At 53.7% G+C, this 17,984-nt stretch overlaps 2 protein-coding genes across 15 annotated transcripts in view; one reads left to right on the top strand and one right to left on the bottom strand.

The window, feature by feature from the left end:
* Positions 1-1,907: 1,907 nt before the first annotated feature.
* TMEM191C (transmembrane protein 191C) lies at positions 1,908-12,361 on the top strand. Of its 14 annotated transcripts, XR_011542205.1 has the most exons (11): positions 1,916-2,136; positions 2,442-2,562; positions 2,654-2,704; positions 2,831-2,908; positions 3,166-3,222; positions 3,342-3,592; positions 3,672-3,744; positions 3,920-3,960; positions 8,149-8,332; positions 8,550-8,741; positions 11,015-12,361. XR_011542205.1 is itself a non-coding variant. In XM_070628341.1 (10 exons), exons 1-10 carry the CDS (start codon positions 1,982-1,984, stop codon positions 4,262-4,264), a joined length of 906 nt encoding a protein of 301 aa, XP_070484442.1. In that variant the 5' UTR covers positions 1,908-1,981; the 3' UTR covers positions 4,265-4,966. The 14 variants fall into 14 exon arrangements, 8 of the variants coding, with proteins under 8 accessions (XP_070484442.1, XP_070484445.1, XP_070484441.1 ...); XM_070628341.1 differs by lacking the exons at positions 8,149-8,332; positions 8,550-8,741; positions 11,015-12,361 and adding an exon at positions 4,060-4,966 and having other exon boundaries at positions 1,908-2,136; positions 3,342-3,401; positions 3,528-3,592; XR_011542208.1 differs by lacking the exon at positions 3,672-3,744 and having other exon boundaries at positions 1,913-2,136.
* PI4KA (phosphatidylinositol 4-kinase alpha) overlaps positions 12,225-17,984 on the bottom strand; it is a 123,963-nt gene continuing 118,203 nt past the window's right edge. Inside the window, exons 48-55 of the mRNA XM_070628338.1 lie at positions 17,368-17,477; positions 16,833-16,937; positions 16,608-16,733; positions 16,098-16,218; positions 15,464-15,623; positions 14,602-14,691; positions 13,963-14,046; positions 12,225-12,684 (exon numbers count right to left, since the gene is read on the bottom strand). Of these exons, the coding sequence (XP_070484439.1) occupies positions 12,633-12,684; positions 13,963-14,046; positions 14,602-14,691; positions 15,464-15,623; positions 16,098-16,218; positions 16,608-16,733; positions 16,833-16,937; positions 17,368-17,477 (848 nt within the window). The 3' untranslated portion in view covers positions 12,225-12,632. The remainder of the gene's footprint in view (positions 12,685-13,962; positions 14,047-14,601; positions 14,692-15,463; positions 15,624-16,097; positions 16,219-16,607; positions 16,734-16,832; positions 16,938-17,367; positions 17,478-17,984) is intronic.

The following is a 17,984-nucleotide window of genomic DNA, read 5'->3' as shown; positions in this document are numbered from 1 at the left end:
TGAATCTTCCTCAAGCAAAAAAAGAGGAAGATTGACAACAGATGTTAGTTCAAGGCAAATCTTCCTAGGCAAAATAAATAAATAAATTAATAAAACAAATAAATAAGAGCTTCCTTTAAAAAAAAAAAGAGAGAGAAGGATATGCAGCGGATGTGAGCTCAGGATGAATTTTCCTCAGAAAAAAAAAAGAAAGAAATCTTTCCCTGAACCAAGGTCCCAAGTCTACTGCCTACCTGCTTTAAATCTGTGACCGTTCTAGGGCTACTGTGTATATGGAAAATAAAGAAGAGATCTGCTTTTCTCTTTGTATCATGAGCCAGGTTTTCCAGCACCATTGGTCACATGGTCATGGAGGTGCCTCCTCAACACCCACCTTGACCAGGACTTTCATCTTGGTTCCATTCCCATTTGCTGGTGGCTGCCTTAGGAATCAACATGTGCCCTAGTTCTGGCCCACGAGAAGTGAGGGAAAACCTATGGAAGGTTCCCTCTCCAAAAGAGACACACAAGATAGAGCAGATTGTCTTGCTCTTTTAGGCTCCTCCTGGTGGCCAGGTGGCTGCAGCGGTTCCAGGCATCACATGCAGACATCAGTAGGCAACAAAGAGACTATCCCTCCCTGTCTTTTTATAGTGAGGCAAACCTCCCAGAAACCCCCAGCTGACTTCCCCTTGAGTTTGGCAGGCAGGATCAAGACAGGGAAGCAAGACAACCACGGCTGCTTTAGACCAGGCCTGCATTATGCCTGGAGCTGGAAAGGACAGGCCTGGTGCCCTAGAAGAAGAGATCCTTGGAAAGGAGTAGTAAAGGGCCTTGCGTTGGCCAGGAGGAACGGGAGGGGGCTGGCTTTAAGGTAGGCAACCAGTTGTATCTGCATACTCATCAGACTTGCCGGTATGTTTTTCGTGCTTCATTGCAGGCCCTCCAGCACTCTGTGGGACCTAAGCAGCAGGCTCATTCTTGTCTCTTCAAATCTTAAAGGGAATGCTGCTAATGCTTCCTCCTTACCATGATGTTAACCCTACATTTTTACTAAGTAGCCCTAAGGTTAGGGAGACCCTTTCTATCCCTCTTTCAAAAGAGCTTGTAGAATTCTCCACAGATGGGGCGCTCTACCGTGCTTTCTGCATCTGTCGACGCATCCCTGAAGCCGAGGTCTGCCTCCTTCCACCGTGCGGGAGTGCCGTCAGTGTTCTGATCTTGAACAATTGCTGAAATAAACTCTGCTTGGTTTCCATGTACCCTTTGAATGTAACCCTTTGGATTTGGTTAGCTAATAATTTATTTAGGATTTTTGCATCCAAGTTCATAATTGAAATTGGCCAAATAAAGGCAGCTTTTAAAAAGACAGGTTTGCCTACAATCTCACCAAACAATGGAATAGCTTTTCTCCTGTTTCCTTTAAAGGTCTTGCCCATGTACCTTATAATCCTAGTTATTTTAGCATAAATGCTAAATCATATTCTTTTTTGCTAGACATCCTATCTCTATGCATGCCACATAATATTCAAATAGATCATTTTAATAATTACAATTTCCTTTTTGTGATTACTGTAACTACTTCAGTGAACCATTTAATGCATAGTGGTGTTTTTTTTTTTTAACTTTCTTCCCGGCATGAATTCCCAGGAGTAGGATAACTGGGTCAAAACATATGAACCTACTTATGGATCCTGATAGATATTTCCAAGTCTTGTCCACAGAGAGATTGATCAGTTTGCAAGTGGCGTCTGCAATATGGGGGAACCAATCTTGCCTTAACTTTTCTGCATTAGGTACTAGCATTTTATTAATCTTTTATTAATCCGATTGTGGCTTTTCCATAACATTTTTTTCGCGTTTGACGCCCTAAGCGCGAGCCTGCCTCACCCGCGTCCCGCCGGCTCGGGGCCTGCGCTGCGGCGCCCCCTGCCGCCCATTGTGACGCCGGCCGCGAGCCGTGTCCCGAGGCGGGCGGCGGCGGGGCAGAGCCCCGGGAGCAATGGCCGAGACGCAGGAGCTGCTGTTGCAGCTGCAGAAGGACAACCGCGACGGACGCCTGCGGAAGCAGGAGCTGGAGGAGCTGGTGCGCGGGCTGGAGGCCGAGAGCGAGAGCCTCACCGGGTGCCTGCAGGAGCTGCGCGAGCGCGAGCGCAGGTGCGCGGGCGCGCGGCTCCACCGGGCGGGCCGGCCGCGGGGGCTCAGTCCTGCGGACGGCGGCACCAGGAGCCTCGCAGAGCATCCAGCCGATTCGTCGGTTGCTCCTCCCCGCCCGGGCCCGCACTTCTGCTCCAGGCCGTCAGGACCGGGGCGATCGACTCAGGACACCCACGAAGGGGAGGCTGCGGCAACCTGATGTGGGCTTCCTCGGCCCTACCCACGGCTGGTCCTTCCCCGGGGCGGCGGGAGCCTGAGCACTGGCTGCCTCCCGCAGTGGCACGGCTTCAGTTTCCCCTCTGCAGCCTGAAGCGGAGGGCCCAGGCGGCGCGGGCCCTGCGAGGGGAGGCACACCAGGCGGCGCGGGAGCGCGCGGAGCGGGCGCGTGGACTGCTGGAGGCTGCGGAGCAGCACAAGCTGGACCTGGTAGGGGCGGGGCCCTGGGTGGGGCGGGGCCTGCGGTGAGGGCTGGGGCGCCTCGGAGAAGCCGGGACTGTCCCCTCGACCCTGTCCGCAGGAGCAGCACAACCGGCAGCTGCAGGAGCAGTGGGAGGAGCTGTCAAGTCAGGTACATTCAGGAGATGGCATCTGTCTCTTGCCTCCCCTGGGAAGTCCCGCTCTGGTCCCCGCCTCCCAGGATATCCCCCGCCCGTAGAAGCCCCGCAAACCCCGTCCTCACAAGCCCTATTCCCAGCTCTTCTATTACGGAGGGGAACAACCGAATAAGCAGCGCGCAGAGCAGCAATTCGGGGCCCAAGTGGTGGCGTTGCAGGTGCTTGGTGGGGCTTCGAGGGCCGGGGCGACGATGGGGGCGGGGGGATGACGACCTTAGGGCGGGGCCCTGAGGGCTGGGGCGGGGCGTCGGGCTGGGCCCTGAAGGCCCGGGCGGGCACAGCGCAGGCGTGGGAGGGGCCACGATGACCGAGGGGAGGTGGTGAGGTGTGGTCCTGAGGGCCGGGGGCCCGGCCCGGAGGCGCGGCAGGGTGCAGGGCGTGCCGGGGTCCTGACATTCCCGGGATCCTCGGGAAGAAACAGCTGGAGCTGGTGGAGGCCAAGTTCGTCCGGCAGGCGGAGGGCCTGCGGCAGGTGCGCGCGGAGCTGAGTGTGAGGGGAAGGGTCGGCTTCGGGAGCGGGTGGGGCCTGGGCGGATGCGGGGGAGGGAGGGGTGTGGTCCCCGAGTCTCATCAGGGCTCCCCAAACCCCAGGGTGCGCAGCGGACAGAGGAGGCCTGGGCGAGCTTCCAGGAGCAGAGCGCGGTCCTGCAGGTGCCGCCCCCTCCACTGCGACCTCCTTCCCGCTTCCGCCAGAGCTGCGGCGCCCCCGCCCCGCCCCGCCCCGCCCAGCCCCAGGAGGTCTCCTCCCCGGGTCTGAGGCCTCGCTGCCCCCTCCAGGAGCTGCAGGGGAAGGTGATGGAGGCGGTGGCTGCGCTGGACGCCTGGCGCGGCGGCCCGGAACTGTAAGGAGTTAGGACTGTTGGGGGTGGATGGCGACCGTGGGGTCGGGGCAGATCGCCATGTCAAGGCCTGTCCCTGCAGGGGCGACTCGCAGCCTCGCCGGGCGCAGGACTGCGCGGGCTCGCTCATGGAGGAGGTGGCCAAGGCCGACTGTGTGAGCGCGGGCCCGGGAGGGGCGGGCTGGGGTAGGGACCCGCCCCCCGCAGGGGCCACGCACACCCCGGGGGCCCGTCATCCGGGGACCCCTATCCCGGGAATCTGCTCTCCCGCGATCCCCTGGATCGCGCCCCCGCCCCTGCGCGGGCTGACGCCGCTCCTTCTCCCCGCAGGAGCAGCGGCTGTTGGGCGGCGCGGGCGCGGCGGGCATCAGGTGAGCCGGGCGGCGGGCGGCGGGCGCTTCGGGCCTGGGTCTGCGCCCCCGTGCAGACCCGGCCACTGCCCGTTTGTCCGTCCGTCCGCCGGTCCGCAGGCTGTGGGCACTGGGCGCGCTGAAGATGCTGCTGCTGCTCCCGCTCGGCTTCCTGGCGCTGCAGCTCCTCTACCTGGTGCTGGCGAACCCCGCCGCCTTCCGCCGGGGGCTCCCGCACCTCGGCCCGGACGCCGCGCTCCGCCGCCTGCGCTACACGCTGTCCCCGCTGCTCGAGCTGCGCGCGCGCGAGCTGCTGCCCGCCTAGGGAGCATCACGCTGGCCGCGGCCGCCTGCACCTCGGTCTCCCGTGTGGTTTCTGGGCGCTCGGGGGGAGGTGGAGGGGAGACGCCCGGGGAGTCCTGTGTTCCGCGGGGCTCAGCGAGCGGCCCTGGCACCTCGGGCTCCGCGGGCGTCGCGCCTTCCAGGCGGACCTCGCGTCCGGAGAGGCGGAGCAGGGCGCGCCCGCGCCCAGGGCTCGCGGCCAGCGCTCCCGGGAGGCCCTTGGCTGCAGCCCCTGCGGCTGCGCCGGCGCCAACTCGGAAGTTGCTCAGAATCGTAGCGGGAAACTTGCTTTTTCCCTGCTCGCGAGCCTGAGCGGAGGGCTGCGCGGGGGTGCCCGGCAGGCCCTCTCCGCGGCGGGCTGTGATCCCCTCGGCCCGGCCGCGGGGCTCCTTGGGTCCAGCGCGGCCCGGCGTCTGGCGGGGCGGCAGTCCCCCGGGTACCCCTGGCGCTGCGGGAGTCCGAGCCGCGCTGGGCGTGCGCGCTCACGACTGCGGGCTTCCCGGGAAATCGTCGCTTCGCTTCTGTGAAACGCTCTGCTTAGTGGAAACGGTGACCTTTGAGTTTGTCTCGTACAAATCCTACTTTTATTATTTACGGTTTTTTGGTAGTGAAGTTGTTCTGTGTATCTCCTTGTGCACACAGACATGGGTTTTTGCTATGGCCTTTAAACAATCGTTTTTTTGTTGATTTGTAGGTGTTCTTTAGTCTTTTTTTGGGTTAAATTGTTTATAGAATCCTGCGTATCAGATTTTATCGGATTTAAGAATTGTGCTTTGGGTCCTAAAAAATCCATTCTTGCCTGGAAGTCATAAAGATGTCATACTCTAATTCCTTTCAATTGGTGTAAACATTTTGTTTATCCATTCATTGTAACATTTTGTTGATAAACATTGTGTTTGTTGATTCAGCCTTTGGTGGACATTTGGGTCGTCCCCCCCGTGTCAGTAAACACTTCTGTGAACACTGGTGCACGAGTGTCTGAGTCCCCGCTTCCGCTTCTCTTGGGGGTATTCCCGGAAGTGGAATTGCTGTACATTGGTCATTCTGTGTTAAATTTGCTGAGGGACTGCCATACCGTTCCCCACAGTGGCTGCACCAAGTTACATTTCCACCAGCAGTACACAAGGGTTCTAATTTCTCCACATCCACTTCACATTTGTTGTTTTCTGTTTTTTGTTTTTGTTTGTTTTTAATAATAGCCATCCTAGTGGGTGTGATTTTTTGCTTTGAATTTTTAGGCATTGCATTCTCTAATTTAATTTTTATAATTTATAATTACAAAGTCAAATCCACAAAACAAGGCGTCTTAGGGAAGTCTAGCTTTTATTCCTGGGCCCTCCACCCTGTTGCCCCCACCCCACTTAGAAGAAGCATTTGGTTTTGTTAATGGACTCCTTCTTCCCTGTAACTAAGTGAAATAGCATCGCAGCCTCTCTTAGATGCACAGCGCACTGCCAGGACCTATCTGCCCTCCTTCAGCACCTGGCTCTGCACAGTGTGGTGCGTGGATGTGTCGTTCACTCAGCGGTATGGTGTGGCTGCATTCCCATGCTTTGCTATTACAAACAGTACCTCAGCGAGGACCCTTCTGCGAACCTCCTTTTGTATTTTGTCAGAAAATCTTTGAGACTGATTCCTGAAAGTGAGGTTGTGAGCCAAAGGGTGACCACATACATGATAGTGCTAGATACTGCCCAGGACCCCCTTGGGGTTGGACTGTTTTGCATTCCCACCATCAGTGGGTTTGAGGGTCCTTTTCCCCACAGCCTCGCCCATGGTGCATATTGTCACCCTGGGATTTTTGTCAGTCTGATGGGTGAGAAATGGCACTTCCATAAAACTCTAATTTTCATTTCTCTTACCATCAAGGTTGAGCATAATTTTTAAAGGCCAGTGGCCTTTCTTTTTCTATGAACTATTCATATCATTTGCTCATCTTAAAAATATAGAACTTGGGGCTGGCCCCTGTGGCCGAGTGGTTAAGTTCGTGTGCTCCGCGTCAGTGGCCCCCAGGGTTTCACTGGTTCAGATCCTGGGCGTGGACATGACACCGCTCGTCAGGCCACGCTGAGGCGGCGTCCCACATCCCACAACTAGAAGGACCTGCAACTAGAATATACAACTATGTACTGGGGGGATTTGGGGAGAAAAAGCAGAAAAAAAAGACTGACAACAGTTGTTAGCTCAGGTGCCAATATTTAAAAAATAAAAAATAAATAAAAATATAGAACTGTAGGGTTTTCCCCTCCCTCAGTTTTTCACAGCTCTCTTACAGTAGGCATGTTAACTGAGAGCTGTTGTGTTTCCCAGCTTATCTTTCACTTTTGTTCACAGTGTTCCTTTGCCATCCATACATTGTTTTGGTAACAGTTTACTTCCTTTTCTTGATTCTGGATTTTGGTGGGAAGTTTGCCCCTTCCAGTTTGTCACGGAAGCTTGCCACGTCCTCCAACACTCACATGGTTTCTTAGTCCACATTTCAACCTCTGGCCTGAGACTTATTAGGGTTTACAATGTGATGATCTTTTGCATTTCCATATAAATTTTAGACTTGGCTTGTCTGTAAAAAAAAGTCCATAAAAAAAAGTCTGGGATTTCGATTGGAATTACACTGAATTTAGAGATCCATTTGCAGAGAATTAAGTCTCCAATCCTCAAACATGATGTCTCTCTCCGTGTTTCATTTCTCTCAGCCGTGTTTTGTGTTTTTTTTTTTTTTAAGATTTTATTTTTCCTTTTTCTCCCCAAAGCCCCCCGGTACATAGTTGTATATTCTTTGTTGTGGGTCCTTCTAGTTGTGGCATGTGGGACGCTGCCTCAGCGTGGTTTGATGAGCAGTGCCATCTCCGCTCCCAGGATTTGAACCAACGAAACACTGGGCCGCCTGCAGCGGAGTGCGTGAACTTAACCACTCAGCCACGGGGCCAGCCCCTGTTTTGTGTTTTTTAGTTAAGAGGTCTTGCACATCTTTACATTTATCCTTGGGTATTTTATATTTTTGGATGCTATTATAAATGGTATAGATTTTTAAAAAATTTTCTTTTCCAACTGTTCATTGCTAGCATATAGAAACAATTGAACTTTTGTTTATTGACCTTATATACTGCGATATGGCTGCACTGCCTTATTAGTTCTTTGAACTTTTCTGTAGCTTCCTCAGGATTTTATCAACCATTTTATTGTCTGTGAAGCAGGACCATTCCTCTTCTTCCTTTCCGGTCTATCTCCCGCTGGCCTCACTGCACTGGCCAGCAGCCCAGCACAAAGCTGATTAGAAGTGGCCACAATGGACAACCTTTCCTTGCTCCCGATCTTAGGAAGGTCCCCTTTGGCATTTCATCATTAGGATGTTAACTGTGACTTTTCTTAGATGACCTTTATCATATTGAGGAAGTTTCCTCCTATTTCTAGTTTGCTGAAGTTTTTGATGACTGGGTGTTGACTTCCGTCCAGGGCTTCTTCTGGACCTGTTGAAAGGATCCTGTGGTTTTCCTTCTTTAGTCTGTTGATGTGAATTATGCTGGCTGCTTCTTGGATGTCAGCCAGCCTTGCATCACTGGGATAACACCCACTCAGTCAGGATGGTCCTTTTTATACATCGTGTTGAATTTACTAATATTTTGTTAAACATTTTTGTATCTATGTTCATAAGAGGGATATTGCTCTATAATTTTATCTTTTTGGAATGCCTTTGTCTTGTTTTAATATCAGGGCTATGCTGCCCTTATAAAAATGAATTGGGAAGTGTTCTCTATTTTCTGAAAGAGTGCTTGTAACATTGGCATTATTTCTTCCTTAAATGTTTAGACTCATCTTGGCTTTATGATGAAAAAAATTACACCTTAATAATTTTTTTGTTTAACACAGAAAGGTACCTGAGTCGTCAGTGTACAGCTCACTGGATTTTTGCAAAGGGAACACCTCTGTAGAATAAGAAACAGAATGTTAGCACACCACCCTCGTCTCTCCTCCTTCACGAGGAGCTACGGTGCTGACTTCCGATACCATCAGATGATTGTGCCTGTTTCTGAACTTCACATGGAGTCATACAGTGCGTATCTTTGTGTGTCTGGCTCCTTTTGCTAACATTGTTGAGTAGTCCGTGTTGCCTGTTGAGGTTGTTCATTTATTTCCATCATTGCATTGTATTCTACTGGAGGAATAGCCACGATTATCTCTTGTCGAAGGAAATTTTGGTCATTTAGAGTTTTTTATTGTTATGAACAGCGCACCTCAGAACATTCCCATTGCTCTGGTTTGGTGTCCAGATGTTCGTACTTCTGTTGGGTACACATCCAGGAGTGGAATCACTGGCTCATCGAGATGCTCAGCTGTAGAGGACACTTCGTTTTCCAAAGTGGTTGTACCAATTTATACCCCCTCCAGCAGCTTCGGAGAGTTCCCGTTGCTCCACGTGCTTCCGACACTTGATATTGTCTATCTTTCTATTGGACATGCAGGTGGGTGAGGAGCCATCACAGTGTGGTTGTAGTTTGCATTTCCCTGATGACTGATGAAGTCAAACACCTTTTATTACGGTTATTGGCTATTTGGATGATCTCTTTTGTGAAATGCCTGTCCAGGTCTTTTGTCCATTTTTCTGTTGTGTCTTACTGGTTTTAGTAATTTTTTATGTACTCTGGATAAAAGTCCTTTCAACAGGTATATGTGTATTGCAAATGTCTTCCCAGGTCTGTGGCATGCCTTTTCATAAGAGTCCAAATTAAATTATTTTTTCCCTTTATGATTAGTGCTTTTTTGGTTCTGTTTAAGAAATCTTGAGGCTCACATGTGAGGGGATGGACTATAATTAGTTTTTGGGTGGTGAACATGATGTAAACTACACAGAATTCGAAATATATTATGATGTACATCCAAAAGCTTAAAAAAAAAAAAAAAGAAATCTTGAGGCTGGCCCAGTGGCACAGCAGTTAAGTTTGCACGTTCCACTTCTCGGTGGCCCGGGGTTTGCCGGTTCGGATCCCAGGTGCGGACATGGCACTGCTTGGCACGCCATGCTGTGGTAGGCATCCCACATATAAAGTAGAGGAAGATGGGCACGGATGTTAGCTCAGGGCCAGTCTTCCTCAGCAAAAAGAGGAGGACTGGTGGCAGATGTTAGCTCAGGGCTCATCTTCCTCAAAAAAAACAAAAATCTTTGTGTGTTCTTGAGGTCATCAAGGAATTCTATTCTCTCCTAAAAGCCTTTAAAGTTTACCTTTAACATACAGCCCTACAATCCACCTGGAATTGATTTTGAGGTCTGATATGAGGTAGGCAGTCAAGATTAAATTTTTTTCTTATACCAATATCCAGTTGACGCAACACCATTATTGAAAAGACCATCTTTCCTCTGCTGTCCTGCAGGGTGGCTGTATGTATGGGAGTATGTCCCTGCTGTCCATCTCTGCCATTGTTTATTCAATTTTCTTGCACGGGGTAAACCACATTGTCTGAACTACTGTAGCTTAAGGGTAAGTCTTTTTTTTTCTTTAAAGATTTTGTTTTTTTCCTTTTTCTCCCAAAGCCCCCTGGTACATAGTTGTGTATTTTTAGTTGTGGGTCCTTCTAGTTGTTGCGTGTGGGATGCCGCCTCAGCATGGCTTGATGAGCGGTGCCATGTCCGCGCCCAGGATTTGAACTGGTGAAACCCTGGGCTGCCGAAGCAGAATGCGTGAACTTAACCACTGGGCCACAGGGCCGGTCCCATAAGGGTAAGTCTTGATACCTAGGTTTGTTGGTCTTCAAGCTCGAAATAGCTACGTTTTTGACCTCTGCATTCCCATATAAATTTTAGACTTACCAATTTCCACTAAAAAGCTTTCTGAGATTTGTTTTTTGAGGCAGATGAGCCCTGAGCTATCATCTGCCGCCAATCCTCCTCTTTTTGCTGAGGAATACTGGCCCTGAGCTAACATCCGTGCCCATCTTCCTATACTTTATATGTGGGACACCTGCCACAGCATGGCTTGCCAAGTGGTGCCATGTCCGCACCCGGGATCCGAACCCGCGAACCCCGGGCCACCAAAGTGGAATGTGTGCACTTAACCGCTGCGCCACCTGGCCGGCCCCTTTCTGAGATTTTGATTGGCATTTTCAGTGAAACTACAGATCAGTATGAGAACAAATATCTGAATAATGCTTAGCCTTCCGATTCATGAATGTATTACTGTATTTGCTTAAATCTTCTCTCAACATTTGCAGTTTTTAATATTTCTTACAAATCTTTCATTAGCTGTATTTCTTGGTATCTGGTGTTTTGGGATGCAATTGTAAATGGTATGGTTTTAATTTCGTTTTTTTGTTGTTGTTGTGAGACATGTACAGATACACACACACACACAATTGACTTTTTTGTATATTGACCTGTATCCTGTAACCTTGACTATAGATCTTTTTATTGCCTGACTGGACTGGCTGGGGCCTCCAGTACTGAATGCTGAACAGAAGTGGTGACAGCAGACACGTGTCCCTCCCTGTTTATCTAGGAGGCACAGCTTTCAGTATGCCACCTTTAAGCATGATGGGTTTTCCACAGATACATCGAGGAAGTTCCTGGTCTTTTGGGCAGAGCTTTGTTTCTAGTATCCCCTATCCTGAGTGTAGGCCATGCTCCGCTAACCACTTCCTCAAAGGCATCAGGCTCTTGAGTTTGTCTTTTGTCTACCTTGTCACTGAAACAGGAACTTGATTGTTCTTAGGATTTTTTCTTTGTTTCTTTTTTTTGAGGAAGATCAGCCCTGGGCTAACATCTGCTGCCAGTCCTCCTCTTTTTGCTGAGGAAGACTGGCCCTGCACTAACATCCGTGCCCATCTTTCTCTACTGTATATGTGGGATGCCTACCACAGCATGGCCTGCCAAGCAGTGCCATGTCCACACCCGGGATCCGAACCAGCAAACCCCGGGCCGCCGAAGCGGAATGTGCGCACTTAACCACTGCGCCACCGGGCCGGCCCCTAATCTCCGCCTTTTAACGGAGCGGCTAGTCCACTGATGTTTAAAGTAATTTCTGATGTCGCTGGACTGGAGTCTCCACTGCAGTGGGATCTCTTTGCTCCACCTGTGAGTTCTTGTCTTCTTCCTTTCCTGCCTTCTTTTGGATTAATTTAATACTTTTATATGTTCCTTTTAATTTACATATTGGCTTATTTCTATTTTTATTTATACTGGTCAGGACTGAACTGTGCTTCCTGAGCTGAGTATTTGTGTTTTTCATCAACTCTCGAATCCCAGTAGAAGTTGATTAGAGCTTCTCATTCAACTTTCCTTTTCTTTATACTTCATTTTTGGTAATTTCATTGTTCTTTCATTGATTGGTTTTCTCTTTACCTATATCTTATCTGTTGTTTAACCAATTGTTTGGTTTTTAATTTCAGTGACTTATTTCTGGATGTTCTATGTTGTCTTTTTTTTTGGTTTTGAGTCTTTTCTTCTTATCTGCTTAGAATAATTGGAGGGTCATAGTGAGTGGGAACAGATGGCGGCTGGGGGCTAGTTGCACAAAAATTTTGGAGTCCTGAAGCAGAGCACTTGAAAATGAACAAGAAAGAAACAGGAAAAGGCTGGAGCAGAAGCATGACACTGAGCGACGCCCGTGCTGAGGAGAACCGTGGGCGAGATGCCGCGTGGCCTCCACAGGCGCCTGTTCAGCCGGCCCTGCAGCAGGAGAGTAGTTGGGGGTACAGCTTATCTTCATCTGCGCTGTGGTGAGCCATCTTTGCGGCGCTCACAGCTGGGTGCCTGGGCCCTGAGCCCCTTGGCACACGTGCTGCCTGACCTCCCTGACGCGGACAGCCAGTCCCAGCAGGGAGGGTCCCTGGGGGCCTGACCCCATTTTGTTCCGGGACTCTGGAGACGGAACGCTGCCCGGCTCCCTTTCCAGCACAGCTGGAAATCACCCCTCAGCTGAACGTGCACTAAAGACTCAACACTAAACCTGATATTCAAGTTGTAGCACAGTACTTTTGGGGGTTTTTATTTTGTTCACGTTGGTTAAGTTGAATATAGTTTTCTTTTTTTATGCACAAGAAAATACTTCATGTACCTATGAAATAAAACAGGGAATGTGTCCAGTGCAAATACAGTATTCACACCCGTGCAGCAGACAGCGTCATCAGATGATTGTCATTGCAGCCTCACATGGCACGCGGGGGCCACACCTAAGGAAGGAGCAGACTGCAGGCTCTGCAGGGGGCACTTCTTTTGTCCTATAAAAATAACTCCACTGGATGAACTGACAGGGCAGCGGCAGCACCCCCTTGTGGCCACACATGGTGGCCGGCGGGGTGGGGAAGTGCTCAGAGGGCTCCATGATTGCAGGATGGCTGGGGGCGGTGCTCCGCCTCCATCCTCAGTAGGGGATGTCGTTCTGATAGTACTGGATCATGTCGTAGGTGCGGCTCCTGGCAGGCAGAGAGCAAAGGGAGGCTGTGAGAAGCCCGTGCCGGCGTGGGGCCCCTCACCCCTCCAAGCCCTCCACGTCCGCTCCACCCGGAGAGCAATACTTAGGAGCTGGCCCTACTCCCCTCCCTGAAGGTGCAGATGCCCCATGGCAGGCCCCTCTCCTGGGCCGCTCCTTCCCCCACCCAGTGGCCACCATCGTGGAGCTCCATTATGCCCCCATCTCCTGCTCTGCTTCCTGAGTCCCCTATAGGCTCTATGAGCCTCAAATGTGGGCTCAAGTGGATGGCCCTTCCTTAGCCAAATGCCTGCCCTCAGTCCTGGGACCCACGCCCGACCTGGGAGGCTGTCATAGGAGCTGCCCCTATGCCAGGCACCACTCTAGCACCTCAGCCTGGCATGTGACCCCCGATCATGCTCGGCTGTCCCGAAGGGGTCTGTGCACACTGCCTCCTGTCACGCTGCCCAGCACATGCCCGTCTTATTTCACCAACAAAACAGAAGAGACCTTCCTCGTCCTGCCTTCCGACCCTTCTCGCTGACTCAGAGATATGTTGTGCACGCCTGCCCTGAGCTGCCTCCCGTCCTCTGTGGTCCTCTTGTGCCACACGGCCCAGCCCACATGTGCCCTGGCCTTGACCTGCTCTTGGTGGGCCCCCAGGGGCAGTTCTTGGTCTTCCTCTCAGGCTCCAGCAGTCTCTGCACCTCCCAGGGGCCTTGACGCCTACACGGGTGGCTCCCTCACTCACCTGCTGGAATCGCGTCCACCTAGTTGTTTAGCCCAGAAGCCTCAACGCCATCCCTGACCATCACAGCTGCTGGGAGCCCATCAGCAAAGCCTGGGGCTCTAACTTCAGAATCGGAACTCACCTCTTCTCACAGCTCCACCACCCATCACAGCAACAGCCGACAGGCCTGTCCCTACCCTGCCCCTCCTGTCACTGCCTAGGCAGCAGCCTGAGGAAGGCTCCTTCCCCAGCCCTGCTGAGCCATGCCCACTGCCCTGGAGGGCCCCATGTGCTGGTGGCTCCCTCGACTTCATGGGCTTGGCCCAGGTGGGCATGGCTTCCAGCCTTCAGGCCTCTGCCAGGTGTTCTCCTTAGCATGACCCTAGCCCCTCTAAACCAGCACCCTGTAGTTCTGCAAGAGCTTTCTTCCAGGTGTGCGGGACCAAGAGTCTCCTGGAACCGCAGTATCCTCGTCACCTGGCCCAGCTGAGCCCCACGCAGGTGCCCAGAAGACACCGGGGCATGGCGGTGACGCAGGAAGGGGTGACTGACCTGTTGCTGAGGAAGCAGCTCTGAATGACCTTCATGATGAAATTCGCAGCCTCCCGCTCAGTCATGTTGGGGCTGAACCTGTGCCTGGGGAAGAGAGCGAGTCAGGGCTGCCACTGCCGGGCGCTCCCTCCAAGCTGCCCTCCCCGCGGGATTTGGTCCTGCCGGCAGACAGTACTTAGCATTTGGGGGAATTTGTTCCACTGAGGGTCAGGCCTTGGGAATGTTCCCTCCTGGGGACATGGTTGTGAGGGCCAGGCCTCTGTGGGGACACTGTGCCCGGCTGGCCTAGAGGGCTCTGTCCCATTCCCTAGCGCCTCCTAAGTGGAGTGGCTTCAGAGACGGGCGAGGTCTAGCACGGGGGCTAAGCTGCTGTGGCCCCTGGGGCTCAAGGCCTGGAGGCAGGGCTGGTACTGCATCCCTGAGAAATGAAGGGGCCGGGGATGTCCTTGGCCATGCCAGAAGCTGGGGCATCTTACAAACATGGTCTGGTGACAGCGTTGTTCTAGAAACCCCATCTGCTCTGGGGTTCCAAGGAGTGTACTCAGCCTTGATGACGATCGGTTACCGGCATCAAGAGGCTCCCATCTCAGGGACAGCTGCCTCTCAAATGGCCTGCGTGTCTGCCCAGGACCTACTTACTTCAAGAGCTTGATTGTCTGACCGCGGAAGCAAGGCAGGCCTGTGTCCAACATGAGAGTGACCAGAGAGACGACTGCATCCATGTAGGGCCTGGGGAGAGGCGGGGAAGGGAGGTGGACGGGTGAGTGGGGTGACCCTGCCCGCAGTCCTGCAGTCTGGCTGCTGCCTGACAGCTGCCCATGGCGTGTCTCATGCACTGGCTCCCCCCACCTTGCCACCACCTTTCATGTCTCCCAAGGGCAGCGCCTGCAGTGCCCAGGCTGCTCACACGCCTGTGAATGGGTGGAGCCATCCTGCCTCGGTCCCCCACCCAAGGCCTCCACCTGTGGCTTCTGCGTGCGGCTGAGGAAGTGCAGGGGCACAGCTCAAAGACACTCTTTTCTTGCACCAAGCGGGCACGATGCAGGCTCCGACAGACTCTGAGGTGGAGTCCAGGTGTCACCACACATTGCCGTGTGGCTTTGGCTACATGACACTCTGAAACCAGGACAGTGAGTCTCCAGCATGCAGCCTGGGGTGGCAGGTGCTTAGGCTTGGCTGAAAGGGGGAGTGGGATGCTCGGAAAGGGGAGCCCAAGGTGTTGGAAGTGAAGCCAAGCCCAGGAGACTACAGTGTGGCTGGACTCCAATGCCCAGAGCAAGGAGAAGTTGCTGGCACAGGTGGGCAGAGAGAGGCAACAGGAAGGCAAGGCCCAGGTACACCTGGCCCACCAGGCGGCCTCTAGCACCTCCCTTGCTCTATCTGAACCTCAGTCCCTCCACTCACAAAGAGGTCTCAGAAGGCCTCCTGGGACCTTTGAGGGGCTGCCCACCCTCCTCCCCATTGTCCTGGTGCCCACACCCGCCCCCTTCCCAGGGCTTACCGCACAGCCAGGTAGCCACGGACACACATCTCCATGAACCACTTGAAGGGCGTGGCCTCCATCTTGCCCCCCATGATCATCACCATCTCATCAGTCAGTTTGATGTCGGGTTCCCAGCCAAGGTTGCCACCTGGTGAGCTTTCAAACATGAAGCCAAAGTCTGCAAAATCCCAAGAAGCCAGTTGTGACGGGAACAGATGCCAGGGTAGAGATGTGGGCATGCTTCAGCCAGGACTCAGAGCCACTAGCTCCCCATACCCCAGGAACCGACCACAGGCTATATTTTCTTGGGAGTGGCAGAGAAGCAGCAGCCAGAAGGAGGAGAGAGGAAGAAGAGGTGGGGAGCCAAGCTGGAGCAGAGATGAGCCCAGTTCCACTTGGCTCCGGTTTCTAACCCCAGACCTCCCCGTGCTCAACAGCCCTGGCTGCTCTCCTCGCCCCCAGTGCCCTCTGTGGCAGGACAGCCTGGCAGCCAACGGCTCGGGCCTCACGGCTGGACTCAAACCCTGACCCTGACCCTTCCTGGCTGGCGGGCTCTAGCATGCCGGCTCTTCTGTGGGGTGGGGCTCGCTATCCTGCCCTGGGCTCCAGGGGTTAAAAAAAGAGGAGGAGGGCGGCGCTGGGCCTGGCTGACCGATGTGGATGATGTGGCCCTTCTTGTCCAGCATGATGTTGCCGTTGTGCCTGTCCTTGATCTGCAGCAGGAACAGCAGGAGGCTGTAGGCGGCCATGCTTCGGATAAAGTTGTAGCGCGCCTATGTGGAGAGAACCAGGCACTCACGATGGCCCCCAAGGATTGCGCCTCCAGGGCCTGCAGGCACTCTCCTGGCTCTGTGCCTAGGACCCCGGGGCCCAAATCAGCAAGGCAGACCTTGGTAGCAGGAGTGACAAGTGGCTGCATCTAGGGGTGCAGGGGTAGCAGCCCCTTCCTCCCACACCCATGAATTAGCTTTCTCCTGGGGAGTCCATCTAGAGGCTCCTTTGAATCCCAAGAAAGGTTACAGGTGCCCTGGTTTTACCCCCAAGTGTACAAGGACTCAGAAAAGCAGGGGAAGGGGGGAAGCAGGGTGCTGGCCCACCAGCGGTGCTGGGGGTGGGATGGAGCGCATACCACCCCAGGTATGGGAGCCGCCCTGCTGGTCACCTGCTGGAAAGCCAGGGTAGACTCGTCCCCATACTGGCGTGTGAAGTAGTCATACATGCCGAAGTCCGTCTGGCGGCCCAGCTGGTCCCGGGAGGTGCAGTCGGGGATGCACTCGATCACCCCGCACTAGGGAGGAAGGGCCGAGTGCCGAGGCCTGCAGGTGGGACTGCTCTTGGCCTGAGGCATCAAGGGGCAGCCGCCTGGGCTCCTGCACAGGGAACTTACCCCGGGGGCGGTGGCCACCACCCGGTAGGGGAAGACAAAGAGGTCCAGGCCGACTAGCTGGAAAATGTTTTTAAAGAGGTCGATGATCTGGAGGGCCAGCATGTCCTGGGAACCAAGGAGATGTGGGGTGGTCAGGCGGCCTCCTCGTGTGCTCTGGCAGCCCTGCCCAGTGACGAGGGAGGAAGGCCCGGAGGAGTCTGGAGTGCCTGGCCTCGGTGCCCACCAGGCTGGGCTCAGGCTCCTGGGACCACTAGGTGCTGGGTTGAAGACAAGGCCATGCTGCCTGGTGGGTGGTGCGAGTAAGGGGCACCCACCCCCCACGGCAGTTCCCTGTAGGCGGCCAAAGGGCGTCCACCAGTAGGGGAGCCGCTGGAGAGGCCTCTGGGTTTGCCAGAAAGCCCTGATTTACTCTGTGGCATCTGAACCAAACAGGGGAAGCAAAGATTCATGATTCTGTGTGTGAGGTTCAACCCTGAAGCATACCCAGAGCCTCAGAGAGAAAGAGGCCTGCCTCTGGCAGCCTGGCCCCCACTACCTGTCGGCAGTCATCTCCCACTTTGAAGATGGCCGCCTGCCAGGAGATCTTCTGGCCATCGGCCTCCTGCGCGCCATGCTCGTCCTCGGAGTCTGAGCAGCACCGCAGACCTGCATGTGGGGGATGGAGAGGCTGCCTGTTAGCCCAGGGGCGGTGAGAGGCCCTCTGAGGGTGCTGGGGGTGAGTGAGCTGGGGGGCAGGGGAGTGTCTGCCCCCTGGGCTGCCTGGGAGGACTCAGGGGCCAGAGTGTGGGTAAGGCCATGGAAGGCATGTCTCCACACTGGCTGGGGCCACACCTCCTGTACTGGGTTGACTAGTGTCCCCCCCAAATTCATGCCCACCCAAAATCACAGAATGTGACTTTATTTGGAAATAGGGTCTTTGCATATGTAATTAAGTTAATGAAGCCACACTGGATTAGGGTGGGCCCTAATCCAATGACTGGTGCCCTTATCAGAGGAAGGAAATCTGGACGGGGGCGCACAGGGAGAAGGCCATGTGGGGACAGTGGCACAGGTTGGAGTGATGCAGCTACAAGCCAAGGGATGCTGAGGACTGCGGCAGCCACCAGAAGCCAGGAGAAATACGCGGAGCAGATTCTCCCCTAGAGCCCTTCG

Source organism: Equus przewalskii, chromosome 7 (assembly GCF_037783145.1).
Source record: "Equus przewalskii isolate Varuska chromosome 7, EquPr2, whole genome shotgun sequence".
Lineage (NCBI taxonomy): Eukaryota > Metazoa > Chordata > Mammalia > Perissodactyla > Equidae > Equus > Equus przewalskii.
Note: the sequence above shows the minus strand (reverse complement) of the source record. Positions and strands in the feature narration are given on the sequence as shown.

What these genes read in the sequence shown, in the direction of transcription:
- TMEM191C (XM_070628340.1), top strand. Translation starts at nt 1,982, where the DNA reads ATGGCCGAGACGCAGGAGCTGCTGTTGCAGCTGCAGAAGGACAACCGC. An exon ending in CTGCGCGAGCGCGAGCGCAG is followed by an intron (nt 2,137 to 2,441) that starts GTGCGCGGGCGC and finishes TCCCCTCTGCAG; the next exon opens with CCTGAAGCGGAGGGCCCAGG. An exon ending in AGGCGGAGGGCCTGCGGCAG is followed by an intron (nt 3,223 to 3,341) that starts GTGCGCGCGGAG and finishes CCCAAACCCCAG; the next exon opens with GGTGCGCAGCGGACAGAGGA.